A 21,137-nucleotide genomic window follows, 5' to 3' on the forward strand; every position below is an offset into this window, starting at 1 on the left:
TTCAGTAGTCACAACGCGTGCTTCCCTGCCCACCACCCTGCTTTCCAAATATAACATTCAATAAGAGATAAGTTGCTGTAAATAGAGGTAGAAGCAATGCAGACATGCATAGTTAATGCCCTGCCTGTCCACTGCTGCAATTCAACCCACTGAACTGCAGCACTGCTGGATATTCCAGTCCTGTAGCTCCCAAAGTCCCCAATGTACTATTCAGTACTGATTTACAGAATCTGCTCCTATTTCAGCCTTCATTTCTCCATGCATCTATAATCCTGGGCCTGCCAGTGCAATTGTGCTCCAAACCAGACGTATACCAAAAAGCACTGCTTTTGTACAGATGCTTTGAAGAGTAGCACTGCACTTCAGTTATTTCTACTGACAACGGACCTAGAAAACAAGAACAGCAGCCCAAAGCAATTGGCTGTAAAACTGCCACTTTGAGTAAACAACGTTTAGACTGTGAAGCCATCCCCATTGACAAAAGCTAAATCAATCAGTACTCAGTACTACTATCACCGTATGTATTAATATTTAGATTAGTGCTACTTCTACAAGTAAGCCTGCAGTGCCACCAGCCTTGCATGAAGCCACATTACTGTGTGACCACATGGAGGTCTCAGCAGAAGAGGCAGCCACTACTGATGGTGATATGGTACGAATCTGACTTGCTCTAGAAGCTGTGAACAAGTTTAAGTTAACTACTCAATACTTTGCAGCAAGGCCAAAGATCTGGCGCAATAAACGCTGGTTGTCCTGAGACAGAAAAATAGGAGTAGAATAGATAAATAAGCTTGGGAGTTGATAGTAAACTCAGGAGCTTACCTCGCCTGCTCAAGAACAAAAGGCTCCATGAATTCACACACTTAACAGAACTCAGCTTCACAAGGAAGTGCAGTAACTACATATTCAGCTCATAAAAACAAACTGCAACACTTGCTGAAAAATAAATGGTGAAAGAAACAAAAAGCCCTTTTCTTTGGTCACATGTGACAGCAATTCAATTTCACCGTCTACTGCATGCATTTTCTATAAGGCAGATAGGTACACGATCCTCGCCATGATGGTTTTCAATTTATCACTTTGGGAACTTCAGTCAGAATAAAAGACGGAATCAAGCAATCAATTACCTTTGACACCAGTGACAGGGCCTCAGTGAGGTGAAAGCACAGCCTGCGTGGCCATCAATGCTCTTCAGCAGCACATACAACCAGATTACAACCCTCCTGTCACATACAGTAATCTGCCTGTTCAGCAGGTTAAAGTCAGTTAATCAGAATACAAAAGCGTGTTAGGAACACCCACTTCCATTATAAAAGGTGGCTATTCTTCTGCTTCAGCATCTAATTTCAAAGCTTCCAAGGCAAGGTTCATAGAAAGCATCAGAGAAATGCTGTCCCAGGAAGCCTGCAAACAGAGATATACGTAGCCCTGGATCAAGCAGAGAACACTGTCTGCACAGTATAAGAAAGGAGAGGCAAACAGTTCGGTAAGAGATGCCATCACCGTTTGCATATCCCAGCAGAGGTACACTGCTCCCTGGGGTGCTAAAGGCAAGAGGAGGCCTGCGTAAGATCTGTGGTTTAGAAACACCACCAGGCTGCAAGATGAACCTCCTCTGGATCCATTTAGGTATTTCCAACACACATCATGTTCGCAGTGACCCTCTGAATTCTGCTTCCCACCTCCCCTTCAGAATATGTGGTTTCAAGCAGCACTCACTGCCAGGATGCATTGCCAATACATAATATACTGACTGGAAATTAGGACTTCATCTCAGAAAAAAACCGTTAGAGGCATTTCTCAAGGGGCAAGGAATGCAGAAGGGTTTGAGAAAGAAAGGTTGTGAACAACAATATAACAACATAACCAGGATAAGATGGATCTGTTGAGACAAACAGCTAAACCCTGCCCTTTAAGGCAGCCTGCAGTTTCAATCCCCTGATGCCAGTTTTACTGCAGGAAAGAGATCTGTTACAGCACTCCGCTGCAAAAGGCTGTTATTTCTACACAGAATGAAGCTGTTGATATCAGTGGTAGGGATCACTTCTGACTGAAAGCAGAACTCTTTCTTCCCGATGATGCTCTGCAAAAGGCCGCTCCTGCCAGCTGTGGGACTCGGCCAGAGATGTAGACAATAACTGAGGACAACCCCTTCCCAGTTCCCCCAGCACGACACAGGCAGCATTCTTTTTGAGGACTTATTTTCATAATTCACTAAATCATAAGTTCATTAAAAACAAAAGCTCTCACAAAGACACAAAGCCTTTCCTCAGAACAAAAAAGCCAGAGGATATTAGGAAAGGTAGGAAACAAAGCATCTTCTAAGGGTACAAAACAAACCACAGACAAACAGCAAAACATTTAGCACAGCACGTTACCTAATTATCACTGGCAAATACAGTGACAAGTATTAACCTTAGATCAAACTACGAAACAAAATGAGAGACGCGATATTGATTCACAGTACTTGTTGGGCAATCAAGCCTCTTACCATTAGAGATGAACTGCAAATTTTCAGGGTAAGCCATCTTTAACCTTGGAAAAATTAAACCAAGCTAGGCAGGAACCGAGAAATACAGCAGGGCAAGCTCAATGGCAAGGAGTATAGAGCCCAAAAGTGCAAGAGCTCTGCCTAGGAGCACAGGATGGGGATGCTCCCTTTCAGTCAGGACAGTGGCCAGGCCCTGTGACTTTCATGAGTGCTAATTTCAGGTTCATTACAGCCTTTATGTATTTGTATCTGCTTAACTGACAGTAAGCTGATTTAAACACACCATTTTCTGTTACCAGCCTCAGGGCAGCGGAGGATAGAAAGAATCAATGTTTCATCATAGATACTATATGGTAACCATAGCAGGCAAAATCAATTACTGCTGAAAGGATCTGCGGATAAACACGCAGGCTCCCACTCATGTGTCTGAAATGCCTTTTCCCCATTCCCTCCCCCATTTCTCAAGTTCCTGCTCTCACACATCAGAATTTGACATAAAGAATCCTGCCGACTCGCAGACACAGAAGAGGGTTTGTCACCATACCATGCACTGTCCTCACCTGCACGCCCCCACTTACCTGCAATCAGAAGCAAACCTCTCACACAGTGCAGCTTCAGCCACTGCCTCCAAGTGTGGCTCTGCTCAGTCCGATGACTGGGAAGCCAAACAACACCACAGCTTTAGCAAGAGCAAGGCAAGCTGGACAGCCAGTGTCTAAAGGAATGGCAGAACAGACCCAAGGAACTGGCAGGTGCACCCTGCCATACAATGTGAGTGGCACAGTCTGGGGATGGATGACATTAGAAAGGGACCACACAAGAAAAGCTGCACCAGAAATCTGAAACAGAGGCTCTAGAAATGGTAGATCCAGAACTCCAGCTCACACGGCTCCAAACAACGAGGAAAGGATGTCTGCTGAAAGTTGTGATGCCAAGCTCAAAACAAGTAAGAGGAAATAAATTTTAACACAATCTGTAATTAAATTGTGGAACTAAGTGCCACAGGAAGACAGCGAGGCCAAAAACATAATGGGATTAAAAAACTGACTCAGTATATATATGGATATTGACGATACTTAGGACTGTGCTTAATAATACAATTGTGGAAAGAATTATACTTCAGTGGTTCTGAGATCCAAGCAAGGTCTAACCCTTAGTGAGCAGCAAAGCTAATAAAGCAACCGGATAACCCCATGAACATCAGGCAGTGCTTCTCCTCTGGCTTACCCTGTGCTGCTCATAAGGACATGGAAGCAACTGACATCTCACACCAAGTATAAATTAGTGCTTTAACGGGACGACCCAGAGACCTGCACTGCTGTCAAAAAGAATCAGGCAACATGCTAATTTAATGAATATTAATGAATAATTTAATTTGATGAATAGTCTTGCTGGATAAAGTGCCCATGATCTTCTGCTGTGTGTGACCTCAGGAGTTTAATGAGTTGCTGTGGCCTGCTCACACTACAAACTTTTCTTGGCTTCCTTCAGCTCTCAGCACTACAAGGAACAGCTGCGAAGAGTATTTAAGGTAATACTAAAGAAACGAGGATAGCAGCAAACAAACCATGCAGTTCAGGAGAAAAGCAAAGCACCTCTTTTTGTATAGGCCAGCTCCAAACCTCCACCCCAGATCAGAGAAGTTTGCTGAAAATGAGAATTCTTTTTCGACTGCACTTAAAGAAAATTCCTCTTCCAGAAGGAAAGAGCCACAGCTGGCTTAAAGGCAAATCTCCGTTTTTCAAACCCAGACCTCTTCAATTACAGCTGAAATCCACTGACTCACTGCAACACCAGGACTAAAAGCTGCGAGAAGTCCCAGTGCTGAGACAAAGCTGTGCCAACTTACCACTCCTTTTCACTTCTTTTCTTAAAGGTAACAAAGCAGAATCAGACATACTTCTGCTTATAACCAGATGCTCTATGAACAGACCTGCAGGACTGTGCTGGAATTCATTACAGAGCAATAACTACAGGAGAGGATTCCCAGCACCTTAAAATCTACGTGTGGACTTCAAAACTGATGGGAATATCAATACTTTACAAAAGAAAATGGAGTGATGCTTTGCAAAAGCTACAACTCTTTAGCCTCAGTCACTGCTCTATTGAGTGATAAATGGAGACAGATGGACAGGCTGAAGGAATTCATCTCTCAGCACTGTGTCTTCACTACTGTTTGTATCACTACGGAGACTACTCTATGAAATATTTCCAGTACCACAAGAACATTAATTCCTGTAGTTAGTCTGCACATGCTGAGCACATACTGTCTAGGTGAGCAGTCAAAACAATATCTCAGTATTCACAAAGTGACATGAAGAGCTGCTGTGCAGCCTGAAGTTCCATCCTCCTGGTAAGGTGCAACGCTGAACCTAAAAATTATTACTGATCCCACAGAACAACCTGTAATAGTAACACTGCTCCACCTCGGTGCCTCGGGAAATTCCCACTCAGATGATCAGGCTTCACCTGCCAGGATCCAGCAGGACTGAGATGAACAGAGGCACCCACAGCTCAGCACACAAAAGGCTGCACAGCCTGAGCTGGGAGCTGCAATCTCCAAAGAGTCTCTGTAGCAAGAGGTATATTTGCCCTTCCACAGGAGTACAGCTTTGCATTCAATTAGGGATTGGAACAATTTTGCTGCATAGCTCTGCTCTTTGATGAATAACAATGTCAGAAGGGAAAAAAAAAAAAAAGGGGGGGGGGAATGAAGCCAAGTGTTATGACTCAAAATCTGGTCTCCATTTTAAGATGTTTATGACTGATACTTCAAAGGTGTTTATTAAAAGTCAACAGTCGTACTTATTTGAGATGCAAAGAACATACCTGGATTAAACAGACAGGAAATATAAAATGTGCCAGAACAGAGCAGAATTTAAATAGATCAATAAACATAGCTACTAGAACAAGAGTCCTCAATTCCTCCAGCTCATGACCTTGCATTAGTGGAACATTTGGAAATGCCCCTCTCATATTCTCTCACTGTCTTCTTATCCATACAGGAAGAGGAAGGGAGGCAGGTCACGTCTCTCCCCCACTCCTAACCTTTGGGATTCACAATCAAAATCACACTGAACTGGAAGATCCTCACATAAAGACTCCAGCTGGCACACAACCAAGAGAACACCAAAACACAAATAGTTCAACCGCACTGTCCACCGAGTGAGGGTGATCTGGATAACTAATCAAATACTGGAGAGAAATGCCAGAAAGTATTTTACCCCTTGAGTGTGCTGCGGTGTTCCTCACAGGTGCCAGGGTAATTTAAAACTGCAATACTGATTTGTGCTATTAAACCAGTGATGAGAAGCAGAAGAAATCGCTGCTTAGATGTAAACTGAGAACACAAAGCAAAAGATGATGTGCAGAAAGCTCTCAGAAAAACATAAATGAATACCAATGTCTGTGGCTTTTCCTCCCCCCTCTTTTTATACAATATTATTTACTCACCTTTCAGTGGTAGAGGAGCTGCCTACTGTGCATTCTTTTACCAGCCAGCTACAAACCAGAGAACCCTGCACCTGCACTCTTTGATGCCATGGACTGGACACACCTCAGCATCTCACAGGGCACTCTCCCATCGGCTCGGAGCATCAGGGCCAACCTGCTCACCTGAAGCAGCCCTGGGGTGAAGGAGGTGGCAGATGAGCCACCCAGCCCTTGGCAGCCCCACAAAGACTGCCTGCTGCAAAAGGCTCTGCACAACTCAGCACTCCAACAACCCACAGGCAGGCTGTCCTCCTTCAGAGCTTTATGTATGTTCAGAGCTGTTACGTGTTGCAGAAGATTCCTCATCTCACTCTGATGGGTTCAACACTTCTCCCTTCTTTGCAGTGATTTATATTGCTTAGATCCAGGTCTCTTAGCACAGCACTCCATTTGCTGCACGTCAAAACACTCATTCCACACTTTCTTCAATTGTGTTTAAAGTGTCTCTGGACACATCTAATTACCAGGATATTTATATTCATGATTCACATGCCTAAATGCATACATTAAGGTCTAATTCCGGATTAGATCAACAAGAGATACCCAAAGGTTAGTGGGCCTTGATCTTAGCACAGACCTCTAATGGGAAGAAAAAAAAAGTGACTTGGAAGTGTGTGGATGGAGAACTTCTTTGGGAGCACAAGACTCCCACAGCTTTTGAGGAATCCACAACTATGACCACAGATGAAGTTCTGCAGTAGAAATGCAGCAACGCACAAAAAAAACCATCAGCAGCTAACAACTGACCCTCAACCAATCAAACAGGGTAGAAGATGATCCACTTGTGCTCAGTGCCCTGGCTCTGCAATGGTTAAAAGGCCCCCGTGATGTGCTGGCATCATCGATTAGTTTGAACAAGGAGGCGACAGAAAAATAAAGCCACCTTAATTTCAAGCTCCATTAGAACTGAAGGACTTGGGGGGTAGAAATCAATGTTTGGCAAATGAGAATGGACAAAATCTGCAAAAGGAAAAATGCATTTTCAGGCTAAGTTAACGCAAACAATGGAGGGTGAACTTGAGGTTGCCCCTTTAAGGTTGTGTCAGCATTTCCATTTATAATCTCTGATTTTAGTTACACTCTAGTAGATTACCACAGGCTTAGGTATGATCTAGTGGATGTCACAGAACATACCACAAATGACAAGATAAAATAGCAGCCCAGGCTGGGCGGCTGAATAACGCACCCCTCCAGCACCTGATGTCAGAATTGAGTACTCTCAAAGGGAGAGCAGCATGCACACACACAGCCAGAACACACTCAGCTGAGGTGTGCATCTCAGGACCTCATCACACCTCAGAAGTAACATCAGAACAAAAAGCCAGAGCTGCTTCTGGTACAAAGTCTGCTTACAGCAGGCTGCAAAATGTGAATAAATCACAGACTATTTCAGTCTGCATCAGAAGCTGCCTGGAAGGACCTGAGTTTAACCTCCTGCCCTCACTTAGAAGAAAGCTCTTATTTCTGTACATGGACCTCTAAAGAGCTACTCAGACAATAAACATCCATGCCCAGAAAACAAGAAGAAACCTTGGTATGCAGCCTTTAATTTCAGTTGTGCCTGAAGTTGTGCAGGTGAAATTGTTATACGGGGGGAAGCAGCCTCACTGAAGGCCAACATCATTTCCCTTGGGCTTCCTAAGCAGGTAAAACGGCATAAGCAAGGAGAGCTGTGTCTATTTCTAGGATCCATTTCAAGGAGCTGCAGAGCTTCTAGACCAAGCCTTAATAGAGCAATGCCGTTTCTTAAAATCACCCCCGTGACTTTGGACTTAAGGCATTTTAAAACTTACACAAGAAGACAAATATATCACCAAAACACCGCATACAGAGCACACAGAACAGCATGACAGGTCCTGGCCCTGCAGCTAACCCTACCATGTACCCTAAACAGTACTCAAACTCCAAGATCCACAGATCAAATAAATGCACAAGCCAGATCTTATGCTTTACAACTGTGCAGCTTTTCAATGCACTGGTAACAGTTCCTCCTCTTGCTGCCATTCCCAGGGCCAGAGAGGTCTGCTACAACTGCTCTCAGTACAACATCATACTTCACCTCTACGGAATGGAGAAGATCAGTATCATGTTTACATACATACACCTCATCTTTGCAGAGATCAGCTCACATCATCCGCTCTTACACAAATAGAAACAAAAGAAGGAGAAACGTGCACGTATCTGTTAAGCATTGCTCTATTAAGTACTGCATCAGGACCACCAATAATCACTTGGCCAGCATTTTCAGCTTGGAAGAGATTTTGTCAAACAAGGGCTTACTGACAAAAAAACCTGGGTCTTCATAAACTCGAGGCGATGCAATGGCTTTGCTATGAGAAGTGTTTGTTGTGATGTAAGGTTTAAAAACATCCTTTGAAAGGAAAGAGGAAAAATACAAATCCCTATAATTCAGTGGCACATACAGAATCTCTTTCATAATCTTCCTGGCCTACTGCTCTAGTGGGAGACATTTCCTGGACTCACAACCCTTTTATGTACAAGCAATTTACATTTTACAACTGATAAATAATTCAGATAATTAATTGAGCTGCAATTTGGTGCACTTCTTTTTAGTCAGCACTATGGAGTACAGTTTAAAAGAAGTTCTGTACAGAAAGTCCCTCTTTTCTGTTAATCCAACCTGAGGCATCTATTAAGGTGAAGTCCTAGATGCTTTCTTAATGCTTTCTGGATGCCTCACAACATCAGTGTCGAGGAACATCATGCCCTAGTGTGCTCCTCTCTGACTTTCATGCTGTATCCTACTCTCTCAGGAAGAAGCAAGGTATTTCCTGGAATTCTCCTTCTGCAGTGCTGATATTCCAGCAGATCTCCCTATGCTGCCCGCATACAGGCTGCTGGAATAGATGGCAATATGAGAAGGAACAGAGTCAGTAAGTAAATACTTTCAGCAAGAACGATGGAGAAGCTCAAGCAGACTGTCAGGGAATTCAGCAAGTTCTTCTTTCTCTGCTATTACCATGGATGCAATTACCATGACGTGGGAGAGCATGGCAGGAAGTCCAAAGAGTATTTTTATGCTCCACAGCTTTGATAGAATTTCAGTCAGTAACAACGTAAAATTCATACAATAAATATTTAATACATGTAACCCTTGCTCAAGTGAAGTTACCAGCAAAGTCTACACACAAGATCTGTGCCTCTGGCACCAGTGCCACATCCACCTCCAGGCACACCACCTGCCCCTGCAGCGTGGCACAGGTAGGCTGTACCAGCACAGTCACACTGCAGCTTTACAAGAAGGAAGAGTGCATTTGCAGCTTCAGGTTTTACCTGAAAAAAGAAGTTGCAGCCTCAGAATGAAATGATGCTGTGAAGTACCTACAAAGGGATAACAATAATTGCACAAATTTAAGCTTGAGGGACGCTACACATCCACCAGCAGCTTAAGCGCTGATGGGTCTACAGGTGATATAAGCAAGCTTCAGACAGGATTTAAAGCTGAACAAACTTGCTGCAAACCATACCAGCCTGCAAGTATAAACGTTGAGCGTCAAGAAAACATAGATAAAGATAAAGCAGTTCAATCTATGATACAGATAAGCTTTTAGTGAAGCTTATTTTTGTTGATTAAAAAACTAGAAGTGGCAGAGTTAGAGCCAGCTGCAGGCTTGATGCAGGGCAGAACTGCTCCGCCAGAACTAAAACCTGACAGTATGTCTGTGTAAATACCGAGTAACAGCAGAGGAACAGTCAAACCCTGGAGCAGACCCCCCTCCTTGTATCACCCTTCACACTGCTCTCCATTGAAAGAAGCTACGGAAAAAACGTTCCACACAGCACAGAGACAGTTGTATCTGACCCCAAATAAACACACTGAATCCAAAGGAGCCTGAGGAAAGCAATTAGTTAAGGAGAATGAAAACCTATCCCAGCATAACCACAAGAAAAAGTAACATAGGTAGCTTTTGTACTATCAAAAGCATCACATAACTTTAAGACCTACCTGGCTGACAGAACTAAACGAAGGGTAACATACAGCACAAAGGCCCTCTTAAATCACTGACAAGAAGTTACCAAAAACCACTCAGGAAGGACAAATCCTGCTGTCGACAACTGGGTACCAGAACTTACAGACAAGTATGGAGACTTGTCCAAATTCTAAGCAAGTATTTCCAGACAACAAACCACTGTCAACATCAGCCAGACAGCTTGAGATGCAACTGCAAACATCCCCAGGCAAAGGAAAGGACGATGCAAAGCAGCAGAAAGGAAATCTCACAGTTGTTAGCTGCCAGAATACGCAGGGACAAAACGTTTCACAATCACGTGTGTTACATGAGCCCATAGAACCACCTGAAGCAGAGCACCTCACCACGCTCCCCTCAGCAAATCACTTGTAGCTAACTTACTATGAGTGTTTTCCACACATGGACTGCAAAAAAACCTTGCAGGTTCAAAGCACATGTGCATTAGGCATCAGACATGGATAGGTTTAAATTAAAGTGATCACTAATCAAATCAACAGCATGCATTAACTGTGACTTAAAATGGCAAGCAGTGAAATCTGATTTAAATCATCGACATTAATCCTGCTTTTTATTTGTACTTTTTAGCTGTTTTCCTAAAGGAAAGGCTGAGTCTCATTGGCTGATTTGGCCATTTAAACACATTGATTCTCAATTCGTTCCTGCTTCTGATGTTCAATTTGAAACAATCATCCTGTTTAGGAAGTGTATCTATACTCACTGTATTAAGCTTATGTAAAAAGCGCATTTGCCATGAATCTTAAAGTGAAAAATAGTAAGATATTTCTTATTTACCACATTCCAACCATATGCATACACACATACAAGTTCTTTGCATCAAGTTCTACTATGCTGAAAACCAAAAATCAGTGAGAAATAAGCCAGAAAAAAAGTTCAGCCAATTAAATTCATTCAAGGGAAAAAGAAAAAGGGCTCAGTTTGTATTTCAAAATGTTTCCCTTTCAAAATGTCTCAAAGATCAAAAAACCTTACTTTTGGTAGCAAAAAGTGGACTAAAAACAATGGCTAGCATAGCAATTGGACAGATCAGTACAATGAGAAAGGCATTACAATAAAAGTGCAATGACAGAAGGACTGGCACAATAGAAAGGTGCTATAAAGAAAGAAGACTGCTCACCCGTATCAGCAGATTCCAGGTTCACAGGAAGAAGCTTCACCAAGGAGGGATCTCCAGAAAGAAATCCCTCCCCAGTGGCAGTCAGCCCTTAAGTGAGACCTAAAAGAGGTGCAGCCAGGCTTCACCCCTTCCTGTCACACAGCTGAACTGCCTTCACCTGTGCTCCCAGGGCTGACCCGGTCCTTTCCCAGGTGCTCAATCAGTGGTTCAGGCCATGACTCAACAGTTACCATACAGCTAGAAACAGAAGCATTTTAGCACCTGAAAATGCAAATGGACCAGTTTTAAAGAATCACAGAAAAGTGAGTTGGAAGGGACCTTAAAGATCCATCTGCTCCCACTTGCTGCAATGAGCAGGGACATCCACAGCTCCATTAGTGCTCAGAGCCCCATACAGCCTGACCTTGGATGACCAGTCTGCAGGGATGAGGCACCACCACCCCACTGGGCAGCCTGTGCCAGTGCTTCTCAATCCTTATGATACAAAAAAACCTATTTTCTTATACCCTGTCTACATCTCCCTTCTCTTGTTTTGAATCATTTCCCCTTGTCCTATGACAACAGAGCCCACTAAAGAGTAATCTTCTATCTTTAGCCCCTTTAGATACTGACAGGCTGCTCTGCAGCCTTCCCTTCTCCATGCTGCACAGCCCCAGCTATCAGCCTGTCACTGTAGGGAGGTGTTCTGTCCTGCAGGTCATTTTTGTGGCCCTCCTCTGGATGCAACCCAACATCTCTCCTGTACTGAGCACTCCCCATCTGAACACAGTGCTCCAGGTGAGGTCTCAATGCAGAGCAGAGGGGCACATCCCCTCCCTCCCCTGCTGGCTGCTCTGCTTTGGATGCAGCCCAGGGTACAGCTGGCTTTCTGAGTGTGAGGGCACACTGGTGCCTCATGTCTAGCTGCCACCCACTAGTACCCCCAGGTCCTTTTCAGCAGGGCAGTGCTCCATCATTTTGCCCCCCAGCTTGTATTGCTATTGAGGGTGCTATGAAGCAGCTGCAGACCTCACACTTGTTGAGCTTCATGAGGTTCTCTTGAGCCCACTGCTCAGCCTCTCTGGATCTCCCTGGATAGCATCCCGTCCCTCAGGCACACCAGCCTAACCACACAGCTTGGCGTCATCCACCAACAAGCTGAAGGTGCACTCAACTGTTGATATTATTGATGAAGATATTAAAGGAAACCAGTCCCAGTACTGACCCCTGAGCAACATCATTTGGCTCAGTGTCTGGATGGAAATCATGGCTCTTTGTACAATTACACAACCAGTTCCTCATCTATAGAGCAGTCCTCCTGTAAAATCCATATCTGGATTTTACAAAGAAGGATACTGTGGGAGACAGCAATAAAGGCCTTACTAAACTCCAGATAGATGACATCAGAAGGCCTTCCCTTGCCCACTGAAGCCTTGTATCACCTCATTCTCTCCCACGTGCATTAACACAGCTTCCAGGAGGATCTGTTCCATGATCTTCCCCAGCACAGAGGTAAAGGCGCTTGCACAAGAACAAAGGCAGCCCCAGTACAGAGAGGCACTGCAAGGAAATACCCCCCCTCTTTGGGACCCAAGGCACACACTACTACTACTACTACTACTGAAGACTGTGGTCCTGGGAGCACGGCAGATTAAGTAAATCCACCTGAAGGCAGGAGTCCACAAAACTCCTAACATCTGAACGAAACCAAACTAAGGGCCTGTCCACACAACACAAACAGCATCACTCAGATGGATGATAGATATACAAGACAAAGTCTCTTTACTTTCCCTCCTCACAGAGAATTCTCTTCTGAAGGGAGGATGTATAAGAGCATCTTTCTTCTGTGAAAAATAAGAGCTTACAACTCTTTTCACCTTCTTAACTCTGCCATCTATCAGCAAAGAGTGATAACATAAGTTTCCAAATGGCTAACCAATAATTCAGACTATTGTTGATTGTGGAAACAACCCACAGCATCAATTACATAACTAGCACTTAAGTGAGTAACGAATACTGCGGAATTCTTCTTCAAGAAAAGCAGTAGACAGAAACATTCTACAAGGTCAGGCAACTCCCATAAAGCAAAATAGATGGGTCACAATTCTTAAGACACTTGGAGATGCTCAAGAGAAAATCTTGTAAACTTTCTGTACAGCGACAACAATGAAAAGAAGGCAGTAAATACCTAAAAGGTGATTTACAGGAAAAACTCACCCATATCGAAGCCTTTGGTCTGCTGGGAACCACTGAGGCAATCCCCACTGAGGAGCAATCTCCAGGAGATGCTGCCTTAATGGTGGTCAGCCCTTAAATGAGGTCTAGAGGAGGTGGAGTCAAGCTCCACCCTTTCTGGGAGCACAGCTACATTACTCTCACCTGTGCTCCCACAGCTGACCCAACACTTGCCTCAGCTGATTAATCAGAGGTTCAGGCTGTGATTACCAATCTCCCATACACTTTCCCACAGATTAACACCAGTAAAGATCAGGAAACGTGGCAAAGTCGATCTACCATCTGGACAAGGTTAGCTGAGGTGCACCAAAAAAAAGGCCATATTTATCTCCTTTGCAAATGGAACGCTATAACAGAATGGAAAGTATCAGAATAATTGCAGAGTAGCAAAGTCTGTCTACAGCAAATGAGAACAAGCCCAAGTGCAGCAGCAATGGACACAGAAATGAAGGAAAAAAGCTGCTTACCTTTGGAAGGCCTCAGGTAGGCAGAGATCTCCGGCAAGAGATGCCCTCACCCCCACTGCCAACCCTTAAATGAGGTCTGGGAGGGAGCAGATCCTGTCTCCAGCCCTTCCAGTCATTCAGATGCCCTGCTTGCACCTGAGCTCCTCTGGGCTGGCCCTGACTTTCTACCAGATGCTCCATTACTGCTTCAGGCCATGACTTAGCATTTCCACTGCAGCATATTAACTGCCCCCTAATCCAACACCTGGAAATTTCCAAGTGGTTCTGCATTTGTTCTTTCAATCATGTATTTTAAAAGGCCTCTGCATTATGAGAGGCGTTCCTCCACATTTTTTCTGGTAAAGCCAACAGACAGGTCTGCAAAGGCTGTAAGCACCTTTTTTCTATTGACTTCAGTGAAAGTTTGGAATTCAAAATGTTTCCGCAGAGTTGCTACTCAGTGGTGCTTCTAACAGCTAGCTTTTTTCTTCACTGAAAGCAGCATTCCTCCTCTGTACTACCTGTATCCAGAGGATTGAGCAAAACTAATTCCACAGGAGCTTCAGAAGTGCTTTGAATCACAGCACAGGAATAGCAGTTACAAGGGGAGTATGATTTCCACATCAGAATTGCACCTACCTGGATGTCAGTGTCCTTCACAGGTTCAAGAGGCTCAAATGTAGTGGCTGCACTTAGACTCTCTAACCGCTGTGAGATATGAGATATATCAAGCCCTCTGGACCCAAGAAGAACAGACCTGTAAGGAAGAAGTTGTACACATATGAGATCAGCACAGAACAGACAGGGCTACTAGTAAGAACTCTAACCCCAGCGTGCTGCTCATATTTAGGCCAGCAGTTAGTCACGTACAACGTTTCCAATTACTATGAAAGATGTACAAAACCAAACCCTGAACAGCTATACGTATGTATCTAACAACCTCAGCCTCGTCAAACACTTTCTGCTGTTCCACTGCAGTACCGCACATCTGCCAAATCCTGCCTGATAGAAAAATTCTATAGCATGTTGCTAATTGTCTTCAGCAGCAGCCAGAACGAAGTACTGCACTTTTTGGCTTTAGTACCAGGGAATGGTAGCTTCTCAGTTAAAACCTTCTGTTACTATTCTTTTTTTTTTTCCCTTTTGTAAGCAAGAAGGAGTGGGCAAGCAAACAGCTTTGCAGTAATTCTGTTTCTCCTGGGTACATTCTCCTGGCAAGGCTCCCCACACATTAGAAACGAAACCTGCAAACAGTCTGTACCCTCTGCATTCCATCTCCAGCGCCGGTGCTCAGTACTTACGCCTTAACATCTGCAGTCTCCTGGGAAGTGCGGGTCAGGGTGCAGGAACGCAGGCGCTCCCCAACCTGCTGGATCTCTGGCAGGTTGCGTTCCACATGAGGGAGCTCAGAGATGCCCTCAGTCTCAGCTGCAAGCTGTTCTGCCTGCTGGAGAAGCTCTTCAAAGCCTTCAGTGTCCATTTCTGCTGCAGTCTTTATCCACGATGCTCAGAAGCCTTCAGAGAAAAAGAGAAAATTTGAGAGAATTCTTCAGCTATAAACAGCTTCTACACCTACAGGCACTCAGAGAGACCAGCAAGAGCTGCTCTTCTAGAATCCATCCTCCCCAAGCACCATCAACTATAACAAAGCATTTAAACAGTATAATTTTGTATTCCTGATATTCCACCATTCCTAAATCCCCTTGAGGAGGATGGGTAGAGACACCTAAACATCAAGGAAATACTTTCAGGTGCTCTCAGAGCACTTTGCCTAGCAGGATGATGTTCTGAATGAAGATCTATGGTCTGTCAAAAAGGCAATGCAGGTACTACGTGACTATGGGACAGTTCAAAAGGGGAAGAACAGGAAGTGGAGAAATCCATGTGAAAGATTTGGTATTAATTCAGCTATAAAGCATTTGTATATACATGTTTTTATATATATGTACATGTAAGGAGCTAGGAGATATGGTTTAGTGGTGTTATGCAGGTATGGTAAAGGGAGGACAGTTGGACTAGATGATCTTATAGGTCCTTTCCAGCCTTGTGATTCTACGATTCTATGGTATACTTACATATATATAAAATAAAAGGAGATTTGTGGATAAATGTGTACATATACACATACACATAGAGGCAGAAAATATATGTCACTTAACCAAGACATTAAATAAACAGAAAAGGCAAACACAGATTTGTACAGGGACAGCCACAAGTCATCTACTAAGATGTGTTAATCCATGTCATTAATGCTCAACAAAAATCAGAAGAAATGTACACGTAGCTGCAATGCAAAAGTTGCTTGCATAGGACCAAGATAGGGAGCAGACAGAGAAACAATAAAGCCAAAGGCAAGGGCAGTAACAGATGACATCATTAGTGCACCACACAGATCCACATTCAGAATGGAGCAGATTATTTTCATAGAGCAGACAAGAAGACGTGCTCAGGATCAACACAGGAAAAACATGTTGTAGCAATAGCATCTAGATTATTGAAACACAGAAACCAAACTCCCAGCTTTAAGCATCAAATCCATGATTTGTGGCCAGACCTGCACTTTGTCATCCCCCCTGAGGTGCACAACCACTGAAAGCCAGCCTTGCTGCACAATGCTATGAGAATCTCTGCTACAGACTCACTTGCATCTTTTCTACCCTAACTCAGAGTTCCTCAGATGAAATAAGACTAACTAGGCCCCAAGCACCAACTCTGGCTCTTTAACTTAAAAATAAAATCAAGAGGAACTGGTTCAAGTGAGCCCTTGAATAAAAAAGAAAACGGTGCATGTTTACAAACCAAAACTCACCTGCAATTCGAAAGTATTTCTTGGCTTCCCCTTTGAACTACATTAAAGCAGTTTTAACAGTACTATTTTATATTCCTGATATTCCACCGTCCCTAAGTACAACTTCAAGAGGGAAGAGCACTGTTCTGTGCCTGGACAAGAAGTGACTTCTAAGCACTATGTGATGATTCACTTGGACACATGCAATCAGGGACAGAACCCGAGCCCTGCCTATGGCACATGGAGATCACTGGGTGTCAGGATGAGCTCCACAGCCTCCATCCAGGCACAGAGAATTCCACAACCATCCCTCATCTACTTCTGGAAAACCAGGAGCTGCTGGGGGAGGTAGCAACCCCATGCGCACTGACCTATTATTCACGAGAGACAGCAGGGTCTGGATTTGTTTGAACAGACTGGCATACCACCGAGATGGCTGGGAAGAGAGAGGGGCGTGGTGGAAAGCAGCAGTTCCATGCTCTGCAATGCAGTACAGAGCATCTTCCCAGTGTTTACTTGTGATAACTCAGTGTGCCCCAGCAGAAGCTGCCTGCATTGGCAGAGGCTGACCACAACAGCCATGCTCCCGTACCGTTAGAAAGCAGCAAGCAGTGACTGCAGGAGCTGCACAGACTTCGGCTTGATTTGATTCAATCCAGTCTGCTTCCTCTTCTCATTAAGAACAAGAGGAAAAGCCAGGAGTGTGAGAAGGCACTGACTTCTCAGAGCTCTAAAACCAAAAGCACAGAGAGTCAGGGGACTACAAATAGCTCCGCAGACTGCACTTGTCAAGCACGGATCCCACATCAATTCCATATACAGGCTGTCCTGCAAATCTGCCAAGGCAGGACAACCGTAATGACTCTGGAAAACAGAAACTGAATTCAGCAAATATAGAATAAACTCGTTATTTTGAAGCAAGTCCAACTACCTTTGATTATAACCAAACACTGGGAATGAGAACTCAAACAGCAGCCTTTTCCAAGGGACAGACTTCAAACATCCAGACCGGGTAACAGCATGAACCACTTAGTCTCCATGCTGTCAGAATTTACTGCATTCAGGAGACTGCAGTCTGACTCTAAATGCCGCTGTGCAAGATGGAAAACTGCTGCCACAGGAACGAGCATGCGACAGCAGACTGTCGTGTCTGGCTGCAGAATGTGCAACAACTGACACCTAAGGGAAAGAAAATACACCAGAAATTAAACTAACTTCGGTGAAACTGGATCGACCTCAGGCTAGAAGCCAGGGCTGAAAAAGCCCTTCTGTAAAACAACTTTGATGACTTATCAATAGAAGCTGCTGCGTTAGTCTACTACTGTGTGTCCAATAAAAGCCCCATTTAATGTTTTCCCAACATTTAAAACCACATATAGATGTTACAGACTGGACAAGCTGGCTGGATTTCAGCCAAAATTAAATCAGAAAAGATGATGACAGGTTTTTAATTCTGCTCAGACTGACCGTAAATGCCGGCTGATGGTGGAAAGCCAAGCCCTGCAGTGCTAGCAGATGAAGAATGCTGTCCTACTCCAAATACGGCCATGTTGAACATTTCACCATATGAGCTTCAGAAAGACTTCAAGCTGAAACGCTCCCGTGTGCGAGCGAGTGTCTGCTGTACTTCATACACTGACAGCCTGTGTGCCACCTAGCTAACTCATTTAAAGAGACTGACTAAAAATCCAGAGGAAAGCCTCACCCACTGCAATCAGAAGAGCTGATAAAGCAGTACAATCCAACCAGGGGCAAAAAGATTCTTCCCAAGACAAAACAAAGAGGAAGAAATCCAGCGTTACCCTCTCAGAGTGCTCCAGAGAGCCCATGTGACAAAGTCAGCATCCACTCGTTTTGGAAGGAAGAGAGGAAAAGCACACAGCCGAGATCTCAGATGAGAGTGAGGATGTGCTTTTCTGACAGGTCCCCAGCTCAGGCACTTTGCAGACAGAATGGCAGTTTCTGCCTGCCAAGCTGAGCAGGCACCAGCAATAGGCCCACTCTGCAGGCCTCAAACTCTGCAGGAGCAACAGCAGTAACACCCAGCTCCGCTGCAGCACTCAGCACAAGCACAGAACTTTCAGAGAGGAAGTCAGCAGCACTGCTCCCACATTACAGACGTGGGAAGCGACTGAGTACAAAAGCAAAGAGCAGGTGGCCAAATACATATATCTTGAATGAAAAATGCCAGTTCTGTGATATTACACACTGATATTAAGCTCCCTTCTAAGAATGCAGGAACTGTCAGTGGAGCACTTTAAACAGACCACGCACAGGGCAGGAATGGTACAGACAACTGAGCCCCACCAGCAGCACACCCGGTCCTGCTCCCAAGGTCTATCCCTGACTCATTTTCAACGTCCATAAGGGAAAAGGACCAATTGCAAACCACACATCCATTATATGTTTTCAGCAAACTGCCCCCTGCTACACAACACTTAATCAAACCTAGCAAAGGGAGCCATACCACCTCCTGGTTATGCTAAAAGCACAAGCCAGACTGAAAACAAATACCTAAGGGCTTCACACTACATGTGGTGCTCCACCTGGTACAATGCCCTGCAGCAAAAGGCTGATGTAGGACAGTCCTGAACAGACCACACAGCTACAAACTCCTCAACTCAGTGTTTCTTCCACCACCCACAGATTAAATCAGCTGCCATCTCTGCATTTCCCAGTCCTGTACACTTTGTTCTTCAGCTATCGGCAGGTGTGTAAGTGACCAATCCTTTCATCATGGCTACCAAGCTCTGGTCTCACAGGGCTTTTACAGCGCGTACTGAATAAAAACAGGTGTTGCTGAGGTCTTAAATGCACCGACATTCAGTTATTTTTCTGGCATTCTGAGAAAGGATGAACAAGGGGCAGCACTCTCCTCTTTGCTGCTCATTACTTCCCGTGGAGCTGAGCAACATGCATTTCAATTGATTTCTTCCAACAGATACCAGCACACATTTGTCAGTGCTGACCTTTACCTGCCAGCTGACTTTGAGGCTCCTCGCGTTGCTGAGTCCCCATTGCCCAGAATAACGGACCCAGCCGGCAGATCAGCCATCTCACCGCCCTCCCCTTCCCCACACAGCCCTCACTGCCCGTTCACACCTGGCTCCCACCCACCTCAGCAGCCTGCTGACTTCCACAGGGCGGCAAACGCCGCTCACTAAACACAGCGTTTCATTCAATGCTTCACGCTCCTCAGGTGCGGTTCAGATCCTCTCCCCCCACTCTGAGCTTCCTTTGCTATCTCCACCACAGGAACAAGAAGGAACCAGGTGAGCTGGGGAACGGTGGAAGGAGCGGCGGCCATTCTCAGTCAGGTCTATGTGGAAGGTCCGCTCGTGCCGGCACTACAACTCTGGCAGCGCCCCGCGCGGCTCCCCCCGCCGCCAGCCCTCACAGACCCCGGGCCGAACCCGAGACCTTGCCTCAGCCCCGAGGGCATCCGCCCACAGGAGGCCCCGCGCCTCAGCGCCTGCTCAGGGGAGGGAGCGCCGAGCTCGGGACCCGAGGAGGAGAACGGAGGGAGAAGGATGTGAGGATGGAGACCGGCCCGAACCGGCACGGCGCCCGCCCGCAGCGGGAACCCCGCCGCGCCCACGGCCCCTCACCTGCCCGCCGCTCCGGCCGCCGCGCCTGCACGCCCGCGCCGCGCGCCACCATTGGCCACGCTCTCACCCTTCCCCGCCAGCCCATTGGTCGAGTCGGCGCGCTTCCTGACGCTACGCACTTCCATTGGTTGGCGAGCTAGGTCCCGCCCCTCCAGCTCGTCTCGCGACAAGAACTTGATTGAGGCGCTGGGAGGCGGGTGCGGACAGCGCGTGGTACGGCGGGGAGGGGCAGGTCTGTCGGGAGAGCCGCGGGTTCGAGGCTGTCCGCCGCCTCTTCCGAGTGAGGAACGGCCCGAGCGCCGCGGGGGTCGGAGGTCAGTGACGAAAACACTACAGGCAAAAAGCGGAACGCCTGCGAACTCCCATGAGTTTGGCTGTTTGCGGCCCTGAAGCCCCCCACGCCCACCTGTGCCCAATTCCCCACTCGTGTCTGTTGTGCCACACGTAGGATGTGGGGCTCATTCACTCATAACGAAAAATTGGACTTCGATTAAAAAAACGGCCCTGCAGGAACCCCGGCCATACAGCGCCCTCATCCCGCACAGCCCCAGCTCCCCTGAGCAGACATTGCCCACAGCCGCACCTCACACCTTCCCACAGTGCTTATGTTTGAAGGCACGGCCCCCAAAGCACGTCCCAGCAGCTGCTCCAGCCCAGGGCACAGCTGGTAAGGAGCCCAGGCACTGATTTACAAGGCAAATACCTGCTGAGCGGGGCAGCACCTTTCCCATCCCCAGCACCACCCCAGCGAGGGGCCCGGGGACTCAGGGCCACCCACCCCACACGGCTCCCAGGCCCCATTGGAGGGTCTGAGCCGTCCCCACCCGCAGAGGATGGGAGGAAGGCGGCAGGGCCGTGAGCAGAGCAGACGTGTGTGGGCAGGCCGTGCCCTGCGGTGCAGGTAGGGCCAACTTTCGCTTGGCAGGTGTTTTCGGAAGGAAAAGAGCAGCCAGGCGCCTTCCCACGCCCCC

At 46.0% G+C, this 21,137-nt stretch overlaps 1 protein-coding gene across 3 annotated transcripts in view; it reads right to left on the reverse strand.

The window, feature by feature from the left end:
* Positions 1 to 20,242, reverse strand: part of NUP93 (nucleoporin 93) — a 67,892-nt gene extending 47,650 nt beyond the window's left edge. The window contains exons 1-3 of one of the 3 annotated variants that reach the window (XM_072346876.1): positions 20,167 to 20,242; positions 15,072 to 15,285; positions 14,410 to 14,527 (exon numbers count right to left, since the gene is read on the reverse strand). In XM_072346876.1, the coding sequence (XP_072202977.1) occupies positions 14,410 to 14,527; positions 15,072 to 15,250 (297 nt within the window). In that variant the 5' untranslated portion in view covers positions 15,251 to 15,285; positions 20,167 to 20,242. The other 2 variants (XM_072346877.1, XM_072346886.1) reach the window with 2 other exon arrangements.
* Between the last annotated feature and the right edge of the window lie 895 nt (positions 20,243 to 21,137).

Source organism: Excalfactoria chinensis, chromosome 11 (assembly GCF_039878825.1).
Source record: "Excalfactoria chinensis isolate bCotChi1 chromosome 11, bCotChi1.hap2, whole genome shotgun sequence".
NCBI classification, from domain to species: domain Eukaryota; kingdom Metazoa; phylum Chordata; class Aves; order Galliformes; family Phasianidae; genus Excalfactoria; species Excalfactoria chinensis.